The sequence below is a fragment of the Trichosurus vulpecula genome, chromosome 5 (genome assembly GCF_011100635.1).
Source record: "Trichosurus vulpecula isolate mTriVul1 chromosome 5, mTriVul1.pri, whole genome shotgun sequence".
Lineage (NCBI taxonomy): Eukaryota > Metazoa > Chordata > Mammalia > Diprotodontia > Phalangeridae > Trichosurus > Trichosurus vulpecula.
This window is the reverse complement of record NC_050577.1, coordinates 107,769,156-107,793,438: the sequence shown is the minus strand read 5'-3', so window position 1 is coordinate 107,793,438 and position 24,283 is coordinate 107,769,156. Positions and strand designations below refer to the sequence as shown.

Sequence of the window (24,283 nt, the reverse complement as noted above, 5' to 3'; positions counted from 1 at the left end):
TGTCTCAGGGACTGTCTATAAATTGATGATGTGGTTAAGTGAATTTAGTGTTGAACTAAGATTCACATAGATGACAAACATAACAGTGTCCAGGATCATAAATAGGATTAATAGATTTAGTGCTAGAAGGGATATTAGGTTACGTCGTCCACTCCCCTCATTTTATAGATGAAAAAACTGAGGCCCAGAGGGGTTAAATAACTCGTCCAAAGTCTCCTAGGTAGGAAGCGGAGCTTTGAATCCATGTCCTCTGACCACGAATCTCTTTCCCCTGTATCATGATGTCTCAAATGTTGGGACAAGTGGTCCGAAATTACTCACAGTAGCACCCCAGAATGTTCAACCCAATGAGTCTCCTTTTTTTAGACCAATCAAGATTTATCACACAACCTCATATTATAGTAGTGAGAGAAAGAACATTTAACTAGAACAGGAAACATGGTGACATCAAGAAAATACTTCAAATGCAAGTACTCTCCAAGGCCATGACCCTAAGCATACCTCCTTACTCCCTTTCAACCCCCCCAAAGATGGAAGTTTGTGAGTCCAGCATGGACCTAGCCCCAAATCCAGTTGAGAGAGCCTATAAACCTTGGGGTCTATAAACCTGGACAACTTGTCCTTGGTGTGAACACAGAAGGAACTTTATCTCAATGTTTGGGCTGCCAGTGCTATTCATCTCACTGAAGGCTGACAGGTCAGAAATCAATTGCTGCTGTTCAGATCACAGATGGGCAGCAGAACCAAATCCTTAGGCTTGAAAGAGATGCATCATCTCGGTGCCTTTACCTAGCCAGCCAATCTCCTTTCTTTCCACTTCTGTCTTCTTCCCAGGACCTTTTTTTTTGAAAACCCCCAGCTTAAGAAAAAAAAAAAGCCCTGTTCTACAATGCCTATAAATACCTCCTTAGGCAGGAAGAATCTTTCTGGTCCCAAAGATTTATGGGATTGGAATCCTCGCTACAGAATTGGGAAGGTCACTACAAAGACACTGGTATACAGTTGAGAGAGTTTTTAACTGGATAATGTGTTTTCCTCTTCCTCATTCCCATTTATCTGCAGGATTCTCACTGGCACAATGAGGAAGCTCAGGCGCAAACACAGAAAGGTTCATTTCTTCCTCAAATTGGATACTAAGAACTGGGGAGGAGGACAAAGGGCAGGAGTTGAAATGGGGAGCCATTAATTCACACAATTGTAATTTCATCTGTATTTCACTGGATTTCCTGAAAAAACAAAATGATCTTCTTTCTAAATTTCTCAGAATTCCAACTGGCATTCCAAGAGTTTCAAAACAGGCTCCTGGGAATGTCCGATAGCAGAGAATTGGCAGGTAATCTTCCTATGACTTATACCAAGTCTCCTACCCTTTTCTACATATTATTGCAAGGTAAAAAAAAAATCTAAGTCTGGCAAAGAAAGTACTCAATCTGAGGGCTGGTTAGTGTTTAATTCACTCTTCCTCACCTATCCTAACCAAATTCCCAAGGAAATTGAAATAACAAAAAAGAAAGCTTTCAAAAAAGTTTGAAAATCTTTCCAAAAATTCACAAAAGCAAGCCAACCTGGCAGCATTCTGCCAGGCAATGGGTTTGCTCTTAAGTTTCTACCCACCTAAGTGATTAGCACAGTGCCTGGCACATAATAGGCAATGGACAAATGCTCATTCCCTTTTCGTTTCTTTTCCCACCTGCAAATTGGCAGGCATCTATAAATGGGCCGTAACATCTAGTCTGGCCAGGGAGCAGGCTCAGATCAATTTAAGTTCCTATTGGCAGGAACTTCTTCTTTGGCACTTTGGTTCCCTAAAGCCACTAGAGGGCAGTTGAGGATTACTGGTAAATCCGAGATTTCTAAGGGACCTTGGAAATAATATCAATGAACCCCTTTGTTTTAATATAAAGAAAGAAGAAAATTTCTCTTCCAAGGTCACATTGCTAGTCAGTTGGTGGCAATGCTGGAAAAGAATCCAACTTTCCTTACTTCTTGTCCAGTATTGTTTCTAGTATTCCAATAATAAAACTTTAGATTCTGTGGACACTACTTTTCACTCCTCAGAATCCCGCCCCTCCCCTCAAATTGGCAGGACAAGATAACTTAAGTTATGCTTACAGATTTGGAGGCTCAGCATTGAATTGTCTACGTTTCCTCCTGGGCCTACCTAGGGGTGTGCTCGGGCCAACTCCAACCAGCCTCTAAGAGCCAATTGTTAAATTTTTAATAAGAGCATTTGTACCTTGTCGTTCAGTCCTATCCGACTCTTTGTGACCCCATTTGGGGTTTTCTTGGCAAGGATACTGGAGTGGTTTGCCATTTCCTTCTTCAGCCCATTTTACAGATGAGGAAACCGAGGCAAACAGGGTTAAGTGACTTGCCCAGGGTCATACAGCTAGTAAGACGAGTCTTTCTGATTCCAAGCCCAACACTCTATCCACTGTACCACCTAGCTGCCCATTTACACCTTGGAAGTTGGCAAACACCTCAAATCAAGGCTTATTTATCTTGTTGGCTGTCTAGACTTGATAAAATGATGGAAAAATGTTAGTAATGCAGTTTAAACTTAAGGGCTTGTCACCTCAGCATGCCTTTTTCCCCCCAGAGAGCTGATTGTTAAAAATTTACTAGCCCCTCCCTGGACCAACTACATACATTTGCAAGATGATTATGGCCGCAGCTATGCAATAGCTTGTCTCTGTCCCAAGATCAACAGGATGGAAACTTCGAGTGGTTTACTCTAACCACTGAGCAAATTAGCTACGACTCATGAACACCTGCCATTTTCAAAGCACTTCCCTTTGGGGATGATGTAGTTTTTTATTAGTTCATTTTATCTTTATAGGTTTTTTACTTGGATAAATATTTCCTGTCTCTTATATATAACCCTGTGAGTTAAGGAGAGGCTGAGATTACTCTACACAGTTTACAGGCAGGGAGCCTGAGCCCAGTGAGTTAGTCCATTGGTCATTAGCCCAAATTAAACATGAGAAGCACTCCTGCATAGTCGTGGATTAATAATGCTGGAGTCAAGAGATCGACGTCGGATGCTTAGAAGCTGTGTCAGTTGGGGAAGTCTCTTAACCTCTTATAGCCTGTGTCCTCATCTGAGACATGGAGATAATGATTTCTGGTTGAGAGGCAGCCTGTTGTATATAGTAGAGAGAGGGCCGACCTTGGTGTCAGGAAGGCCTAGGTTCAAATCCTGACTCTGATACACCTATCAGTTGTGTGACCTATCTAAAAACACGTTCCAGAAAAGTTGCTGATCTAAGTCTGGGGAATGAGTTTATATTCTGGGAATTCTTCACACTGATGAAATTACAAGTCCAGATTTCCCCTTCCACGCCCTGCTTCAGTACTCGTACTATCAACCTCACAGGGCTGTTATGAAGAAAATATCTAGCAGGCCTTAAAAGTGCTCTATTATACTGGAATAACCTTTACTGGAAGCACCATTGGGAGAAACATAGTCTTTACCATTGAGCACCAAACGGGTTGAGTTGGAGAGACAGAACTAACACGTGGGAAGTACTGAAGAAATCTTACAAAGCAACCTATAGACTACTCAAGAGCTGAGGAGACAGAGAAAAAACAAACAAAATAATGTGGGCCTGGGAATTACCTCTGGCTCTGACCACTATGGCTTCCGAAGACAATGGTCTCTCCTCAGGGCCAGCATGGAGATTGCAGGACTGAGGTCTGCTGGACTTCTGGGTCCTGATACAAACCAGTTTGGTTCTTTGGGCTCAGAGATCTGCTCCAGTCTTTTCCCTCACTGTCCCACCCTTTGAGACTGACACTATTCTAACAGCTGCCCGGATCTAGCTTAGATTATGGATTCTCCCTAGGCCAGGAGCTCATGACACAGCATCTGACTCTCTCCTGGACCCAAAATAAAAATGGCGACCTTTCTCAGAGATCATCAGCAAGGGTTCGCTCACAGAGTACCCTGGACTAATAGGCTCATTATTTGGGCTTAGGTCACACAGGGGTGGGGAACCTGCAGCCTTGAGGCCATATAGGGCCTTCTAGGTCCTTGGGTGCCACCTTTTGACTGAGTCCAAGTTTTACAGAACAAATCCCTTTATTAAGGGGATTTGTTGTGTGAAGTTTGAATTCAGGCAAAGGGCCGCACTTGAGGACCTAGAGGGCCGCATGTGGCCTCAAGGCCACTGATTCCCCACCCCTGGGAGGACCTCAAATTTAACCTCAGAAATCAGTAAACCTCCTAACAGATGGCAAGCTCTTAGCACTCTGCTCACTGATTAATACATGTTTGTAGACTGACTATGGAATCATTAGTAACTACTCCTTCAGGCTCCCCAAGGGGCAGAGAGGGAAAGCTACCTTGATAAAAGATATTATCGCTGTGCTCTTCCCTCCTCTGGGAATAATTCAACCTGAAAACCGTTTTATCCCCGAGGCTCACAAAAGGACGACCTCTTTCACTGTAGGGGCTGGTCAGGGTAGAAGAACCCTTTCAGCCCTTCATTGTGGGTCCTATGACTCCTTGGAACAGAAGTTTGGAGCTGGGTATCAGTGGAGAGTAGCAGACACAGACTCGGCAAGGACTCTTCCCACAGGAACACTTTTACTAGCCGGCAATGCCAGAGTGTGACCTCACTGACTCAGTTTTTATTAATACCGAGACACGGGGCATGTGATTGTCCAGCTCTCCTGTCGCCAAGATGAATGACCGGCGTGAGAGTTGGCTGGGAGGAATGGGCAGGAAGGCAGATGTGATGGGAGTGGCTGTGGGAGAGGAGGTGACTGGGCACTGTGTAAGTGTGCCTGGGGAGCCCAAAGAGGTGGCTCATTTCTAGGGGGGCTTGAAAGTTTCTTAAGTGTGTGTTATTATGGATCTGTAATACAGTTAAGAATAATGGTGTTTTCCCCAATCTACAAGGTTGGGTACATCTTCCTTAGTGCAGTGGGTGGGGTTATTACCATTTTAAATGATATTTAGCTACCACTAAGGGGCCGAGTGACTCCAAGAGGTACTGTTTCTATGATGAACTCTTAGGATGGTAACCTGCCTAGTTATATAGACCAAAGATCAAAGATGGGGCCAAGCAGGGTGTGCAGTGATTTCAAACAGTTTAATGTAATTCCAAGACAAAGTGTGATTACATTTCTACACATATACAATATGCATATGTGAGTTTACAAATTTCAATTAATAACTCGTTTCACCTCAGAGACCGAAAAAATGATCAAAAAGAAACTGTGAGTAACAAGCTATAACATAGTTCACCACAATGGGACCCCCTTTCTCACCCTACAGTTAGTAATATTACAATTAAAATAACTATATTCTTCTATAATTTTTTCTGTTAAAATCATCTCATAAATTTACAATGCTATTATTAGTTTCCAAGACTAATATAAATTCACTCCATTTTTCTACAACGAAAATGATTATTAATTTAGAAGCACACGACGTCATGATGAAAAACACAAGCATTTTTAGTAGCGAGAACTTGATCAGTTAAGAATTAATTTTCTTGTAAAACATTCTAAAGCCAAGTAAAATATCCATTCTTATACCTATAATATGAGACTAAGGAATAGGTTACATATAGGTCTACAACACATCGGTTTGTCTTTTAAAAAAAAGTAGACATTTATAAATAAAGAAAAAAGAGGGACAATTCACATAGGAAAAAGAGGTACACAAGAAAATACTGTTGCACGCAATAATTTTTCACAAAGATTAACATGGATTAACACTTTTATTACAGAAACCATACAGTGAAGGAACACAATAGACCAGGGCTTTCATAGGGTTACTGAGCTGAGATGACACTGTTGAGAAAGATCTATGTGAGACAGCAATGGGGAAGGAGCCATTTTTCTTGAGTTGGTGATAGAACACCAGTTTCTCCTCTTCCCTGTTACCATTCTGGGGAGTGAATCTTTCCAGAGTAGCTTGGATTCATGGGCAGTTGAAAGGTAAACATTTCTCTAGGTTCTTTCTCTTTTCCTCCTAATAGATTCCATTTTCGGAAACACGATACCATCTAAGAGGCTAACCACCAGATCGAAATAGATGCGATGGGAAGATTCAGTCATTCTAATTGGCTGCTGCCCACCTACATGTCCCCATGAGTGCTGGGGATCTGGAAACACCATTCCTACCCTTTAGGACCGCTTGGATAAGCAGCAGCCAACTGGAACAAACGTGTCAGTCATGTCTGGTCTGCCTGTATGTGTTATTGGTGCAGCCTGTAACATATTTCATTGTATTTTTTTTTCCTTTAAATAGTCCGAGTCTAATTCTAACTTTAAAAATGCCTCTTTCTCCTTAGTCATAAAGCTATACTTTTCTCCTATCAGAATTTGGTTTGATATATATATTTATATATATATACACACACATATATCAACATCTATATCTATATGCAAACATACAGACATATATGGAGATATAAAGGCTATACAGTGATTCTACCAAACTAGAAATTCTGCTGCCCCAAAGTGTAACTTCCTTTTTCTACTTTATTTGGTTAAAAACAAAACAAAACATAACATGCAGAGGATAAGGAAATGCCTTGGGGCCTAACATGATTGTGCCCTGGATAATCCATGAAGGATCCTTCAAATGAGCAATAACATAAAGGTTGGGGTGGGAGTAAAAAAAAGAAATGTTGGATGTAATCACTAAAATTAGAAGGACTGAAAAGAAAGTCCTTTGCTTTCGAAGGGCTGGAATACTTTATGTAACCATTTGGAAGATAAGGAAAGCTCTGAAGGATGAATATGGTTAAAATTTGAATCAAACGCTTTTTCGTTTTGCAAATCTTTCCTATAACCTGAGCCAAGCTATTTAAATAGTAATTTAAAAAAAAATTCTTTGTATGGCTAACAGCTAGGCAAGACCACTCATTTTAGGAATGAGTGGGTGAGTTTTTCCAAGCTTTTGATTGGATGCAAAGAGTGATGGGTTGTAAAAAGCTTCTTTGAGCCCTTAATTTTTCTGCATCTGGGGCTACTAATTGAAACAACCTGGCACAGGGTGAGGCAGGAGCTGAAATTGGAATGGTCCTATTTCCAGGTTACCTATGGGATGGCAAACTGCCCAGGAATTTAGTTAGCAGTTGCAGTCACTGGGGGTAGCAGTGCCAGTAATGAAAAGCAAGCAAAAAGTTTGGCTGGAAGCTCCCAGAGAGCTATGGCAGCGCCCTTCCTTCACAGAACTTTGTTTTAAAAGGGGGAAAAAGAGGTATACCATTTTCTGTACTTTTAGTCTCAAGAACATGGCTGAGCCCCAAAGCCACTGACACAAAATTCATTTGGTTAAAAGGAAAACAAATCAAAACCAAACCAAATCAGGAGTACAATCAGGAGGGGAAGTGATGTTTTTACATCGAAATTCATAGCAAGCAAATAGTAATAAAAATATACAATCAAATGCAGCTTACCAGGAAACAGCAAATGCATTTTTCTTCTTTTCAGTTCCCTAGGTCTGAATAAAAACCTTTTTTTTTTTTTTAAAATGGGTATCACCTGCTAAGGGATGAGATTTAGATCACAGCACTTTCTTTCCAGAATGACTGTCAACAAGGAAATAAAAGACATAGAAAAATCATCAAAATCTTCTTCTAGGAGGGATTAATTAGAGAGGGAATCCAGAGTTCCAGTAATCTGACTCATCAATGAGTTATGAACTATACATTCCATCCCTCCCTTTGAAGGGTCTTTAGTATCATTATAAATATTATCTTTGATTACTAGTAGGGACACAGGTTTCATTTACTAAATGCTCCTAAAATCCTCCAAGTTTTCTCCTTGTTATCTGTTCCTATTTGCTCACTCAGGTCTCTACATACTCCCCAATCTTCACGGGGGCTTCTTGGCTAATTTTAAATACTAAATGAGACAACCAAACCAAAACAAAAAAGAGCTACTTTGACACTTCTTGCCTGTTTTCAAAGGGCAAGGTGAAGGCTGGGTCTAGAGGACAGTAACATACTTTTGGGAAGGAATTAGCCAGTGAACATGGGTGTGGATGTCACTTTCGACTGAGGAAGAGATGCTTCCCTTTTTACAAAGCCTTCATTCAATGTTTGTTTCAAGACCCTGTGCTCGGCAATATCACAGTGGGGTAGCTGGGAAATAAGTGTCCACAGATCTTATTTTTGGCTGGCTGTTGACGGCTATGTCTTGCGATGACAAAGAATCCCACTGGAGACAAACTCATTGAGCCGGGTCCGTTCTTGTCAGAGAAGAGTTTTAATAGAGGGTGTTAAAGTTAAAAATAGGGTATAAAAATTCCCCACCTGGACCCGGGCTCTTGGACCTCCTTCCCCTTTATTTTCCAAAACTTTATCTTGAATACCTTCTCTAAATCATATGGAATCCAATCACAGAGAAGGGAAAAGCTTATGTTTGGCCAACGAACACAGCATGGTTAGAAAAAACTTGCCTCGTGTGGACATGGCCTCAAAGTAGAGGCAAACCATTGGGGGTTTGAAGACGTCTGCAAACGAAAATTTCCCTTTAAAAGTACCAGTTTAAATGTAAACTAGAAAACACCTTAACTATAAAACGTAGCCAGGTATCTGTTTAAGTATCCACAGTCAATGATTTAGTTTATACTAATTTAAAATGTGACTCTTTAAATATCTTCTAGAAGGCTAAAGTATTTTACAGTAGCTATAAACATATATACGTACATGTGCATTTTAACATCACACTTGAGTACAACACACACAGTAATCTATTCCTTGGTTTAATTTTTATTGTAAAGAATCACTATCTTCAGAATTCACTCAAGCAACAGTGACCAGGGTGGGCATTTATCAATATTTTCAGCCCGTATGGAGCCCATAGTCTTTTTTATCCCAAGTTCAAGCTGGCTACATGTTTTCAAAAAGGCTAAAACCAGGATGAATGCCCACATTTGAGGTAATTATTGCCACTAGGTCACAGTTTGTGTAAGATAAATTTATCTAAAACCTTCTTTAAAAAAAATCTTCAGGTGTCCTGTCAGAATTCCAGAATACCAATTGAAACAACCCAGGATCCCATATGCTGATCAGCTGGGTTTGCTTCCAATGGAGGCAGGAGTTCTCAAAGATTCCAGAACTCATGTAAACTACCCAAGAACTGAGGCAAACCAGCCTGGAGCTAGTGAAAGCATATTTAAAAGGAAAAACAAATGGGGGACAAAGGATCCAAAGGATGTTCCACAGCAGTTTAATAGCTACCTCACAGAATTCTAGCCCTCAGACACTTCTAACTTCATGTCGCCTTCCAACTAAAATCAAAATGCCTCTGCATTAATGATTCCTCTCCAGGGCTCTTGAGATGCTTACAACCGGACCGGGTCCTCAAATTTGGCCAGGTTTCCTGCTGCTCTCCACCCTCTTTTGAGAGGGCTGCCTGTCTGTTTCAGAAAGGAAACCTCAGTTTTGTTCCTGGTTTTGAAGGTTTTTGTATTTGCTTTTTTAAATAAAGAAAAAGAAGCCTCTGGATGACAGACCTACACGTGGTATTTACAAGGTTGGTGTGAATCCTTCATATGGTTCCACCCACAGCTGAACAGTTGATCTGTTACGGAGATCAGAGTTGTCATAATATTTATCAGTGCAGTAAAAAATAGCATTTTGAAAAAAATATACCTTTAGTATTGCCTTTCTTGGATTAACTATAAGCAAGCAAAAGATATTTTTTAAAAAGAAAAGAACATTTTTTTTTCTTCACACTTAAGTCTGTTATAGCAGCACTGCTAAGACTGGAGGGATAAAGCTAATCCATATACAAGAAATGTTTCAACTTTGTTATTTTCTAAAACCATTGAGTGTGGCCTCAAAATATCATAACTAACAACCCCCCTCCCCCTCCATTTATTCCACAAGCCAAGCTGATTCTGCCCACTCCAGTTGCACTCAAATTCAAGGCCCTTCCCTGTTTCTCACTCTTTTAAAAAGCCCAGCTTAAAGCCGCCCTTAGGATTCTTCTTCTGATTTAATCCTCCAATCAGTATACAGCATTATTTGCCTCCTGTTTAAGGGCCACTGTGGTCATGGTACAGGAATGGAGGGGGTTTTGATTCTGGAATGGCCTAACATCTGGTACTCTGGAGAAGCCACTCAACCTTGGGGGGAATCTGGTGGTGATGACAGCTATGACCTTGAATTTAAAAAGAATGCCTCTCCCCCACCGCTCCCCACCTCCACGTCCCAATGGCCTGATTCACAACAGCTCTGCTCTACCAACTCAAGGACCTTGGGTCGCTTGTGTGTAGAAAGTCATATTCCATGACTATACATGCACAAGGTCACTGCTTGGAGTATATGGCAGACTTTTTTTTTTTTTAAAACAGGGTATTAAAGCTACTTCTCCAATATGGTGGCCTGAGAGCAGAAAGCAAAGATTCATGGAGGGATGATGCAAGGGGAGGTAGAAAGACCATGGAGGCAAAATCTAACTAGGCCCTCTTCCTCCAGAGGCCACAGCTTCCCGACATTCACTTCCCTGCACATTTCTTCAGACCTGGAGGGGGTGTCTCTTTCTCAGACACCCAGAAGTGGTAGGAAGCATTTAGAACACCCCTACCCTTAATGGTTATTGATTAATGGAGAACTAAGACTTCAAGGTGTTTCCTTGGAGTCCACACACCCCTGCATGGTCTTCTAATTCCATGGCTCCCTGACTGAGATATTACTGGAACTCTTCTGTGGAGAATAAATGTTGAGTTCTAAGGCATCAAAGTGGACTAGCAATGATGAGCTATGCCAAAGAGTTTCCAGTTGCATTTGACGCTCCTAATACTGGTTTCCAACCACAGGGAACATTTATTTAAATTTGTATTGGATATCATCTTGAGATGAGCTTCAGTCCCAGTATTATTACAGCATACTCACAGTTTGGGATAGCAGCAGTATTTAGTGTTGCTAATCTTCATATTTCTTTATTAGGTGAGTGTGGTTTTGAAATGAATGTGACGAAAAACCCTACAACAAAACAACTTACAAATCACAGGAGGGAGAGAAAGGGAAGAAAATGGAATTTGGTCTTTAATGATGTTATTATTGCCTGTAAAAGAAAGACAGGAACATTATTCTGTCTGCACATGATGACGGTTCTGCAAAGGTTTCTTTGGCTAAGGAAATGAAGATTTTCATCTTCCTTTCAAGTTTGGTAATGGGATTTCTGCTGTGCCCGGTTTGGAGGCTATGCCTTCTGAAATTTATCACAAAGGAAAGGAAAGAAATGAACAAAAACAAGCACTGAAAGTGTCCCTGTGCTGGAATGTTTCATGGCAAAATCATGAGTGTGATGGGGTAGTGAAGTCCCAAACTCTAGTTACAGAACAAACTGCTGTTCTTCCGCTGAATTCCCTTCTTGAGCAGAGGCCACCTACCTAGTTCCTTCTTGTCTTTCTGTCTTTTTCTTTCACAGCTGTCTGACAGGCCACTAAGAGAAGCTACGTTTGCACACGTCCCCTCCCCTCCCTTGCTACTGGGACAGAGAACCTGGAAGCAAAGAACAGGGACAAGGGATGCTTCTAGTCTTTATCCAACATGGACCACCAAGAATACTTCCTTAAGTCTCTTCATCTCCTTCCCTCCTGTTTCCAAGTAAAGCCTGCTCCATGCACACAAACACACACACACAACCACACCCCCCAAATCTCTACCATAAGCTTATTCAAAAATAAATGTTTTCAGTTTTCAACTCCAAAGGTCAACTCAAGAGATAGCCATCTCTTGCTACTACCACTGTCCCTTCCTTATGGCCAATGATCCTGCATTTTTGACAGGTTGGGTCTTTCCCTGAAAAGAGGAGAAAGCCCAGATCTTTTCTCCATCCTTAAAAAATTCTGCCCTCTAGTAAGGCTAGAAACACAAACAGAGTCCATCCCGATTGCCTGTCACTATTACAAACACCAGTTTGGCCCGGCCTTTCTTTCCCCTCAGAATTAGAAGCACCACAACACTCCACTCTGCAACCTTAATCGGCACTGTGCCTCAACGTCCACCACCATCACATCAGTCTGCCTAACCCCTTTTTCTGAAAACAGCTGTCATATCATGAAAGAGGATCTAGTCACAGAGACAGGTGTAATCATCCACATGGGCCAGGAGAAACCAACCAACCAGAAGCAAATTTACCTGCAGAATAAGACTCAGCATATCCATTTTTCTCCCCTTCTCATCTTGTTCTTTATAAGCTTCTTCCAAACAGGAAGAAAAAATCCTGTTAAAGATTCCTGCATTGTTCTAGGTAAGTCAACAATTTGGTGAAGTAGAAACGGGACAAACCAAGCAAGAAGTTCTGCACTTGAGCTTCTTATTGTGAGGGAGAGAGAGTCTTTACCTTTGCCAAACTGCCAAAGTGGCTCAGTGCTAAAAGTACAGGGCTAGAAATTGTGAGGGGAGGATGCTGAATTGGAAACATGACTAATGCTAGGTTGGGCTTGATTGAGGATTTTTTTTTTTAAATTGGGATTTTGGATTAAAGGTCTCATACCTTTCTATAGGAGGCATTATTAGTCTAACAGATACCTAATATTTAAACCCTTCATCCATACTCAAGAATATGGAGTATGCGGCACCTAAAACACTATTTCTATTTTTAAAGGACTACATATGGTGTATTGAGAATATTAGGGTGCTCAATAAATGTTTGTGATGATGATGATGGTTGTAGGAAGCATTATTATAGTCCTCTTCTATTCAATGATTTTATGTGGGTTCTGACCCATCATATCTAAATAACTTTTGACTATTCAAAGATTTTTGGGCTTGGGGATTATTCTGTGGTTGTTTAAATGGCTACCCCTTCACATGTGTTTGTGCCTGTGTCCTAAGTGGGCAATTCCTGGGACTTCATAGCTAAAGGGGAATGAGTGTTGGAGGAAGGGTACGTATAAGTGGGTGTAAAGGGGGAGGAAGGGAGCTCTGCATTTCCCCTGGGAAAAAGCATGCTTCCCATTTCCTCTTCTCACCCCTCTAGGGGTCATAGTGGTAATCATCCCCTGACCATCATCACAACTTCTTATACACAACAGTTTTCAGGGCACAGGTATTGCATTCTGAAAGCGAAACAGGGCTTTCGGGATAGTTAGGAGGCAGTGAGGCTTGGAGATGGAGGCAAGGGCAGGGAAGGTGGTGAGAATGATAGCGAGGACTAAGATGTTTTTGATTCAGGTCCAATCATTCAGCCAATGAAATGTCAAAACTGTTCCCAAACCAAAGTAAATTCTGTATGCCACAGATAGGTAAATTATGAAATACAGCCAGCTTCTATGTTTTCAGTACTCCATTCATTCTTGCCCTGACCAACACAGATATTACTGGAAGTTTCTAGTATAACAGAGACAAAAAGAAAAAAATCCCACCTCTCTGTTGTTCCTAGACAATCTTCTAGATTCTCTTCTCTTTTTGTTTCACATGATCAGACCCCCTCTGATAGCCCTCATCCTACTTTTGTACTCAGATACCACAAAAAGATACTGTTAAATATAAAAAAGAAAACACTGAGATGCTGGAATGAATGCATTTAAAATTCAAGCTAAATATCGTTATTATTATAATAGTCATGGTTACAATAAAACAATGCTGTCCTTTCTCTTGAGAATATAAGCAGCACTAAATTTTCATTGCTGACCTGATGGGGAAGAGATGGTGAGCAGGGGAGGAGAGAGAAACAGATGGAGAGGAAATGGGAAAAGGAACAGAGAATTTTGGACATGAACAGTTTCCATTTTTTTTTTTTTTGCAATGGAAAAGTAAGGCGCTTTTTTCCCTGGGAAAATCAGAACCTCTTATTTCAGGGAAGTCAGTGTTGGAAGGGATTTGCTCTGGGGGTGTCCAAGAAACTAACATGGCAACTTGAGTTTCATTTGTTAGTTGCCAGGCGCTTTTGCACCTGGGGAGAATGCTACTGTTGGATAACCTACACATGTGCAATAGCAGACGGAGCTTTCAAGGTCACGTCATGGACCTCCCATTTCCTGTGACCTCCCAAATGGCAATTCCTTTGTCCTCAATGAAGGTGAGTGCTACTGTGGTATCAAGGCGAGTGTAAATTTAACCTCCGCTCCAAACATTTTCCCAGTCCTCTTTTCCATTCTGCCTGACACTTCAGTCAGTCTACAAGTATTGCTTGAGCTCGGATGGTGTGCAGGGCCTCCAAGGGGTAAAAATGGTCTCTTAGATATGCCCCTGGGGACTGTGGTCTAATCTAATCTAATCTCATACTCATTTGTATTAGGGCTGTTTACTCCTCTGGGGAGACTTTTCTTTGTAAAATTTCTAAGATGTGTGGCGGAGTGAGGGAAGTTCCCAGAGTTCCTTTATAGTTAAGAGCTAAATTAACAACAGCTTTACTGAGATGAAATGGAATCATCCTTATGAAAACACTATTTGCAGAAGATGAGTAGGGAAAGTCTAGAGTTGAAGAGCTGGGGAGGGGTGGGGGTGAAATCAGAGGGGATTAAGAAAATCTGACATAGAGGTCATAGGATCATATATTTAGAGCTGGAAGGGACCATGAAGGCCACTGAATCCAACCTCCTCACTTTACAGATGAGGAAACTCAGGCAGGAAGAAGTAAAGTGACTTGCCCAGGGTCACACTGTTAAAATCTGAGGCAGGATCTGAACTCAGACCTTCCTGACTTCCAAGTCCAGGTACCCACTATACCCCCCAGGTAAATATTAGGATTTCTTTCAATTATCTCTTTGTACTTTTGAAACTTGGATTCAGGGTCACTTTTAATCAAAGGTCTGGGAAGAATTTTATAAGTCCTGTTGGTACCAGTATATTGCTTTCTGTTTCCATTAATCAAATTCTGAGTGGCTCTCTCTGCTTGGGGAGAATATTCCCTCAACCTGTATTCACAACTCCTGAAGAAACTTCCAATATTTATCAGTGGCTACTAGATATTGCTTGAAGCAACCCTGCAGCAGTGCAAAGGATAGATATATTTTTCAAACTTTCTGCTCCCTGGCTGGGCAGTCAGTCCCAGATAACAGTGATGTTGGGGTATTTCTGTGGAACTACTTCCCCCTCCCCAATCCCTCTGCAAACCAGGGGCTCAGAGAAAATTGGGGAATATGAGGAAAGAATTTAGCAGCAAAAAGTCTCGGCTGGTGGTTTTCTGTGGGGATGGGGAGAGGAAGGAGCCCGACAAGCAGGGTCTGGGAAAAGTTCGAGGGTAAAGCAATGACAGCAGGAATTGGGAGAAAGGAAACTTGGGTGTGGGGATGGAAGAGGGGTTGAGGGACTGAATCACAGAATATTAGAGCTGGGAGGGACCTTAGGAACCAATCTAGCCAGAGAACTAAGGCCCAAGGACGTGGCCAGCCTGGCCAAGGTCACATAGTGAGTGAGTAGAAAAGTCCGGAGAAGCTGGATGTCCTGACTCTCAATCAGGACCCTCTGAATTCCTGGTGGGCAATGTGGGGGAAGAGGGGAGGGAGAATGGGAAGAACAAACAGCTTGTGGAATTTGTAGGCCTGCTCTCATCCCTAGTCTCTTGTGACTTCTGGTGAAAAATGCCTATTTTCTCAATGAGTGGCTACATTTCCCCCTCTTTGCAGACAAGAAGAGACAGCAACCTGACAAAGACCCTCATTTCTAGAGGTGGGCTACTTATAACACTGTCCCACAGACTTCTGGTAACTGAGAAGGTAGGAATGTCTTATTTCTCAGGCCAACAAATGAAAACCTCACCCAAAGCCCTTTTCTGATTCTGCCACCATTTCTTCTATCCAACTCTCCAAAGATATGTGGGCAATATCCTCCCAGCTGCTGCAAAGCCTCCCTGACACCTAAAGTTAGCAAACAGTAGAGAGGACAGCTAGCCACAAGAAAACAAGGATTAGGAGAAAAAGAAGAAAAAGCCCGAGCGAGATTACAACAGCAAAAAAGAAGGGCTGAGATCGTATTCTGACTAGCCTCAGGCAGTTTCTAGGAGTACCAGCGGAAGTAAACCCTTCCACCACATCTGTAATTTGGTAAGGCACTAGGAGGGAATGATGTAAAACTAAGACTGTGACAGTTGTAATGGCTGTGCCGAGGAACACATCACAGAGAGAAGGCAGCATCAGCTTTCTTGTCTCTCTCTCTCTCTCTCTCTCTCTCTCTCTCTCTCTCTCTCTCTCTCAAACACTCTCTCTCTCTCTCTCTCTCTCTCTCTCTCTCTCTCACACACACACACACACACACACATACACACACACGCACGCACGCACGCACGCAAACCTGGACAATCACATTTGTTACATGCCTATGTTATATCACTTTTTTTGTGCAATCACATTGAAGAATAATCTATTGGTATCACTGAAGTTGAACATAAAGTAAGCAAAAAAGGGCTACAGTGCTACATCCTACATGGAGGCGGGGAGGAAGAGGGTCGGCTAAAACTTCTGCTACCTCCTACATGGCTAGGGATTCAAAGTGAAAATAAAGCTCCAACAGAAAAAAAAACTCAGAATTTCAACATACATTATTAATGACATTTTAGGAATAACATTGCTTAGGGATTGATCCAGAATGCTCAGAAGGGAAAATTAGGCCCTCTCCAGGAGATCTTCAATCATGCTGGCCTTCTCTTACTATGCCAAACACAAGTGCGTGACTTCAAGACAAGGAAGAGCCTGGCTTGCCCCACTCCCACCCTCACTCTCTTCTCTCCACCCCCAGAATAATGACTGCGTATCAATGCCCTTGGATCACAGCCTGATGCTCAGGAGGGCTGCGGACCCTTCAGAGTTCTGGAAAAATCCCTTTTTTCTCACGTTCAATTGATTAAAAACCTATTGGATTTCGGTTTCAGGTGTCCCTGACAGCAACTTCTCAAATGTCACTTGCTGTCATATGAAAATAATCTTTCAAAAGTCTATAGGTAAAGTTCTTCAAAAACTGGGGCCCCAAATTCTGGGATCTTCCTGCTGCTCTCTTCTCCTCTCCAGTTTGGTGCAGAATGGATACATGATTCTGTGGGGTTTTTTTTGTTATTGTTTTTTTCCTTTTTCTTTTTAAAAATAAAAAGCATAGAATAATTTCCCCTCCTTAGTCCCTTCCTTTTTCAAAATGTCTTTCCTCTGTCCTCTCCTTCCACTTCCTTGTTCAAGTTTCACTGACAGCCCCTAACTCTCACTTCCTTACCTTTCCCACCCCATTCTCCTGCCCCATTTGCATTGTTTGTGAGCTGCATCCTTCTGTATAAAAAGCAGCCTTGCTCCCACCTCAATCCAAGGCGCTCCCTTTCCCTCTCCTTCTCCTTTCTTCCCCTCCCTTCTTTCAAACCTCCCTCTCTTCACCCCCCTCCCCCATTCCAGTGTTTATATGTAAGGGTACTGGTTGACCTTGGCAGGGCTCAGTGGGTATCCAGTGTAGACGGTGGAGGCTGGAGAGGCGCTGATGTAGGTCTGGTGGGCAAACTGAGCTTGATATTGACTTGGGTGGATGGTGGGTGAGGGCAGGACTCGAGGCCCCATGCTAACAGGGACTTGGTGAACGATGCTTGCTGGGTAGGCAGTGTGCTGCACGGTGTGACGAGCAGAACCTTGGGAGGCCACGAGGTGGGCTACGGTGCCAGTGGAGCCCAGAGCAGCAGGGGTGGTATAGGTGTAGAGGTGTGGCTGGGTGGGGAGGTGGGCAGCAGCAGCAGCAGCCAGGTGAGGGTGGACTGTGCCATGACTGGGGCTGTTGTGCGGAAAGGAGTACGGAGCCTGAGCAATTGTAGGAGTGATGTAGGCTTGTTGACGCCGGTGAGGTCCGGCACGATCCGTTGTGATGTGCTGCTGGGCCTAAAAACAGAGAAGCAACAAGATGCTGGATTAGACTCTCTACTGGGCAGGAGGTAAGGCAGAGGGATGGTGGGTGGGATGTCCGGGGTTCATCAGTTAGAATGCTGCTCCTGTAATTCAGGAAGATTGTAAAGCTCTGGTCCTATAATTGTTAGCAAGAGGCACTGTGAATTTAGCCGAATCATTTTCCCTTGGTTTGACCAAAAGTAACACCTACCTTCCTCATACCACCCTCCCAGGCCCCCAGGCTTGCAGCTTAAGTGTCTGTAGATCCAATCAGCTGACTTTACCTTTGGAACATCTCTCAAATATACCCACTTCTCTCTTTTGTTACTGTCACCACATAGTGCAAGGCTTCATCTCTCTGCACCTGCATTAGTATACTAAACTGCTGGCTGATCAGTCTGCCACAGCTCCTTAAGTCCAGCCTCCATGCAACTGCCAAAGTGATTTCTCTAAAGCACAAGTCTGACCATGTCACCCCACTCCCCAAACTCCAGGGATTCCTGATCACCTCCAGGATAAAAAAGAAAAACTCATTTGACATTCAAAGTCTTTCAGACCTGCCTCCCCATTCTTTCTGATCTCTGTACTCTTCTATCCAGTGACACTGGGCTCCTTGCTGTTCCTTAAACAAGACACTCTATCTCCTGACTCTGGGCATTTTCTCTGGCTGTCCCATATGCCTGGAATAGGCTCTCTCTCCTCATATTCACTGCCTGGCTTCCCTGACTTCATTCAAGTCCCAGCCGAAATGCTACCTTCTACACGAAGCCTTCCCTAGCCCCTCTCAATTCTAGTACCTTCTCTCTGTTGATTATTTCCTATTTGTCTTATATACAGCTTGTCTGTACACAGTTGTTACATATTGCCTCCAGGCAGCAGGATCAGAACAAATTCATTCATCTATGCAATAACCCTGTGGTATGGGCAAGGGTTGAACACAATATCTTTTTAATGCTAAAGATGAAGTAACTGAAGGCTGAAGTTTTGAGGTAATTTTCCCTGACAATAAGGTAGTGCAGTGGTTAGAGTGCCAGGCCTAGAGTCAGGAAGACCTGAATTTAAATCTGACCTCATACACTAGCTGTGTGACCCTGGGCAAGTCACTTCACCCTGTCTGCCTCAGTTTCCTCATCTGTAAAATGAGCTGGAGAAGGAAATGGCAAACCGCTCCAGGATCTCTACCAAGAAAACCGCAAAAAGGGTCACGAAGAGTCAGACGCACCTAAAAACACTTCAACAACACCACTAACAATATGTTACAGGCACTGAGCTAAAGTGCTTCACAAAGACTATCGAATTTGATCCTACGACAACCCTGACTTGCCCAGTGGCACACAGCTAGCAGCTGGATTTGAACTCGGGTCTTCCTGACTCCAGGCTCGTGCGCTATCCCTTGTATCACCTAGCAACCGGTAGTTAAGCAAGATACCAAACTCAAAATTTGGTTGTGCTCCCCATGAGGTGTTGGCTTACCTGGCTGAGATTAAGAGGCTGCTGCTGCTGGAAGTGCGGTCCTGGTCGCGGCTGCCTATAGGCAATGGCTCCAGACGAGTTCCCTGAAGAGTGACCGCTGGTGGAGGTCACGATGCTGGAGGCCTTGGACTTATAGGAGGATGAGTGGTGACTGGTGTTGACTGTCAGGAAAAGGAAACATGGCTATGCGTTAAATCAAATCACCAAGGCTCAAAGTTCCCTAGAGGATGGTCCTCCAATAGAGTAAAATGATAAAAAGGCCATCTTCAAGTCTGGGTGGTATCTTAAAGACACTCTTAAAACTTTCCAATCACACACTATCTTGTTACCTCAATGGTAGGATTACTACCATTCTGTTTTATTTCTTGAATACTCCATGTTTAATAAATACTCGACTGACTGATGGGAAAAATCCCAAAGAACCCCCAGCAAATGTACCCAGAAAGATACAGTATGCTTGTTGCTTGTTGTATAGTCATCCTTCAGTCATGTCTGACTCTTCACAATCCCAATGGCCTTTTCTTGGCCAAGATACAGAAGAGGTCTGCTATTTCCTTCTCTAGCCCATTTTACAGATGAGCAACTGAGGTACACAGGGTTAAGTGACTTACCCAGAGTCATGCAACTAGTAAGTGTCTGAGGTCAGATTTGAACTCAGGAAGATGAGTCTTCCTGACTCTAGGCCCTGCACTCTTATCTACTGTGCCACCCAGATGCCCCAAGGTAGGTTCTATTCATCTTAAAAAAATCCCAACAAACCAGAATTTTCTCCTTTCCTAGTCTTCTTTGGCCATTAGTAGAAGGAATGAACTAGAAAGGTACTGAATGTGGAAGTTCCAGTCACCCTCTATCTGTCCTAGTTTACTAGTATTTGTTCAGGAGGACAGATAGCTGAGCTAGTGAAGGACTGTGAAGCAATAAACTAAAATATTTTTATAACTTTCACTCTTTGTTATATTGGAATTATAAATTGTACACACACATATAATAAATATATAAATTATATATTACAAATAAATTATAAATTGTATGGGCATAACAGTGGCTAGAGAGCTGCCCTTGCCACCAGGGGAAGCTGAGTTTTAATTCTGCCTCTTCTAGGTAATTCACCTAACCTTTCTGTGGTCCTGGCTTCTCCATAAGACTGTGAAAAGTCAGAAAAGGTGGGGACCTTCGGGTCTAGAAGTTCTTTACTAGGAACTCCTTATTCCAATGAAATCACAGGTCTCGTTAAAAGCACCAAAAGTTAAAAGGAGGCATGTGCCTTCCTAAGGACAAATGAGGCTGAAGACGGAGTGGACAAAGCTCCCAGACCAGGTGGACCTGCTCAGGCGGCACAGAGAAGATAAGAGCCCGAGTGAACAGAGGAGCTTGTCACAGGTTTTCTGTGAGGAGAAAAAAAAAATCTAAGGCAGAGTGAATTATGAGAACAAATTTTAAAAGACCTCCTAATTTGGTCAGAGAATGAGGTGGAGGGAGGGCAGGCAATCTGAAGACAGCCAGTGGGGGATTATCTCATTTCATTTGCATCTGTTTTTTGTGGATCTGGATCTGTTGTTCCCGGTGATTTGTAATTTGTTTCACCTAATAATGACACTTTCAGATTAAAAAGATTTCTTACTTTTTTAACTTTCATTAGGAAGATACTTAAGCCATGATTCCTCCACTTTGCAAGCCTTGTTAAACTTATTTGTCACCATCTAGTGGTTGTGAAAAATATTGGGAAGGTGAGACAAAACAAAAGAATGAAAAGCTGTCCTTGTTCCAACCCTCACCCTGGGCTGCAGCTGGGGTAGAGAGCCAAGTGGTGGCAGGGCTCAGCACGGGGCCCTCTTTGCACAAAGTGGGTGCTCTAAAGCTATTTGGTGAACTGCAATACGCTGAACAACAGTAAACATCGGAGCCAATAAGCCTCAAGTATGTGAAGAGGCACCTTCAGGGCAAAGATCTTCCATAAGTTTGGCTTCATGAGATATGTGAATTCAGAACAGCTCCTTTACGATGAGAGTTTGTCTCAATTAATAAAGTATCTCTAGGTCAGGGGTTCTTAACCTGGGATCCAAGTACAGATTTCTGGGGGTCCAGGAGCTTGGATGGGGAAAAATGGCACTGTTATTTTTACTAATCTTTGGATTATTTCATAACATTATGTATTTTATTCTGTGCATTTATAAACATAATTCTCAGAAGGTAGTCATAGGCTTCCACCTTCCACACATAAAAAAAAGTAAGAACCCCTGCTCCAGATCCTCTGAAAATATCTTTACTGGAACCCTGACATGCTGAGTGCGCTGAGATGGCAAGAAGCACTCTTCACCTACACCCTCACGGGTTCCTGTCATTAACTGAAATTTTCTTTTTTGCCCAAGTAATGCCTAGAAGAGGTAAAAATCAAGGAGTTACCGATTCAGAGTTGGTGTGAAACAGATTACAGACGAAAAATTAATAGCCATCTAAAGTCACCTGAAAAGGTTATACAGGGAGCTTCCACTGTGGAAGCTTTCCTGACCACATTTAAAATAATTGAAAAGTGGGAGTGTCAAGGAGGTAAATGACATGAAATTTCTATTTTTAGAAAGTTTTGACCTCATTGGTTTTTAACATCGCAGTCATTTTTATAGTGGCTTTCTCCCAAGTGAACCTTGTAAAAAAAGAAAAAACACTATCTCACTATACACAGATCAAATCTGACGGCATCTGCAACAGTCTACAACTACCGTCTCGTTGATCTCTTTAAGGAGGTTCATAGAGTTTGTATTTTAAGTAAAAGCAAACTGGCAGATGTGTAGAAAGAACTGTTGGCCAAAAGAAGGAGACACTTCTTAACTGGTATTGAAGGAAATAGAATTTGGAAAACTTTATGTCAGGCCAGATTATTTGGTATAGAATTTAACTGATACGTTTGATAATTCAGTGGATAGAAGGTGCTAAGGTGAATAACAAAGATCAAGTTCTTGATTTTAGCTGGTTGGGACCAATTTTGTTACCAAATTCCCAGGAATATTAAAGGGCAAGGATAGGGAGTCTTCTGCAGCTTTACCAGTTAAGAATGCTGATTGGCTGTTGCTGAACAGAGAGTACTGTGACATCAAAGATCCATAGTTCACAAAGAGTGGGGAGTAGATAAGGGAAATTGGAGCCTTGCAATCATACTAGGATCCCAGGATCCCAACTTAGAGCTGGAAGGGATTTTAGAGGGTATTCAAATCTAACCATCTCATTTTACAAAGGAATAGATGGAGGTCCAGAGACACAAAGAAAGTGGTTTGTGCAAGGTCACACAAACAGTTAAACAACAGAGTCAGGCCCTGAACAAAAGCTCATTTAATTCTCAGACTGTTGCTGCTTTTCCTGGCACCTCAAACTACATGCCTACCTTTCTCTGGTTTAAACAGGAAGGAGCTCCCACATGTGAGTGTAAGTTATAGAAATCCCATGTTCCTAGACTGACGTGACAAAACTAAGGAGGGAGTACTTCAGGGTACTTGAGTCATTTCATTCGGAATCAGACCCCGACCTGGAAGGTTATTTCTTGAGCAAATGAGTTAAAGAAAATTTCTAAGGTAAGTAACCTTTTTGAAAGTTAAAGGGAAAATGGTTACACTTCTGTGAGTGAGCAAAGACTCTGAATCACAAAGCTTCAGAGCTGCCAGTCCTAGTCAATATGGAACCAACATATCTTCCCCACCTATAGACTGGCTATAGTATCCAAGAAACAACTCTATCTTGGGTCTTATGATTATATATTAGGTAAGAAGTTAACTGACTTAAAGAATGCACAGAGGAAAAAGATGAAACCTTCATGGGAAAGATGGAAAAGCCTTGTATGAAGTGAGTGTGGGGCCAGAGAAGCAGCATGAGGTGGTGAATAGGGTCTTGGAGTCAGGAGCTGAGGCTGGGCTTCGAACCCCATCTCTTCCTCTCCTAAGCGCTATGCTGAGTAAAACTGCCTTTCTGACTCAGGGCAGATTATCCTTATTATTTTAATCTGCTAAATTATAGAACAGTTGGTGGAGGGAATGGGGTACACAGGCTTTAGTACCACAATCAGAAGCTAGAAAAACATGGTGCCACAGAACCAAAGAAGGTGAACACAATGAGAGCCTAGAGGATTCTTTTATAGAAGTTTTCTGTAAGAATCTTCTTGACAAGAAGTCTTCAAAGATCCAGGGTTGGCCAGAAAGAAGTAGCTTTATTTAACAAGGTTTGCGAAGAACAGTAAGTTATTGTTAGACCCTCACAAGTAGTTGATGGACCAACAGAAATATAGGTCAAGGTCACCGGAAATTATTCACAAACTACCTTGTAAAGTTTATCTACAAATTGGGAAGAACAGATATTTTCTGCCGGCCTTGAATAACAAAGCTAGTAACAAATGACAAAACAGGAGTAGCAGATGCCAATTCATAATTGGAGAAGCTTTCCATAGGATCAAAGCAACATGTTTCTTTCCTAAATCCCTTTAACAAGTGGGGAAAAACCCACTTGTGAAAAAACTCCTTGGAGCAGTGGGCCATTCCACAAGGCATCCAAAGGCAGTGGCATTAACCTTTCTGGATGCTCCTGTAGTAGCACAATCTTTTCAGCTGGGATTTCCTACTTATAGACTGAGATAAAAATGCCCTACTAGAAGTTAGTGCAAAGTGTGTGAAAATGCAGTGCGTGTGTACACTCATGCACATGCATGTGCGTGTGCACACACACATACACAACCATCTATAACTCATGGTGTTGTTAACAATAGAAAGCTTTCCTGTGACCATGAAGAACAAATTAATCTCACTTGTTTATCTCTCTGTTAGAATGCATTACTTTTTGATACCCATTTCTACAATTCCAGCACCTATGGCTCAATCTCAGAAACTTTCATCGCAGTTTTAGAATGCCACCACGAGGTGACAAGAGTGCAGTGGCTTCAGGATTCAGAGCTGTACCTGCCCAGTCTTTGGAATGCTTCTTTGGCAATAGATTTGGCTTTTGGTTTGGTGCCTGTTTTTCCATCCTATGACTTGTTTCAAAAGACTTAAAATACTCTGA

The 24,283-nt window shown here is 42.3% G+C and overlaps 1 protein-coding gene across 9 annotated transcripts in view; it reads right to left on the bottom strand.

Moving 5' to 3' along the window:
* Positions 1–5,077: 5,077 nt before the first annotated feature.
* Positions 5,078–24,283, bottom strand: part of HIPK2 (homeodomain interacting protein kinase 2) — a 256,243-nt gene continuing 237,037 nt past the window's right edge. For 5 of the 9 annotated variants that reach the window (XM_036759554.1, XM_036759551.1, XM_036759553.1 and 2 more), the window contains exons 14-16: positions 19,247–19,407; positions 17,324–17,767; positions 5,078–16,952 (exon numbers count right to left, since the gene is read on the bottom strand). In XM_036759554.1, the coding sequence (XP_036615449.1) occupies positions 16,812–16,952; positions 17,324–17,767; positions 19,247–19,407 (746 nt within the window). In that variant the 3' untranslated portion in view covers positions 5,078–16,811. Of the gene's footprint in view, positions 17,768–19,246; positions 19,408–24,283 lie in introns of all 9 variants that reach the window. The other 4 variants (XM_036759556.1, XM_036759557.1, XM_036759558.1 and 1 more) reach the window with 2 other exon arrangements.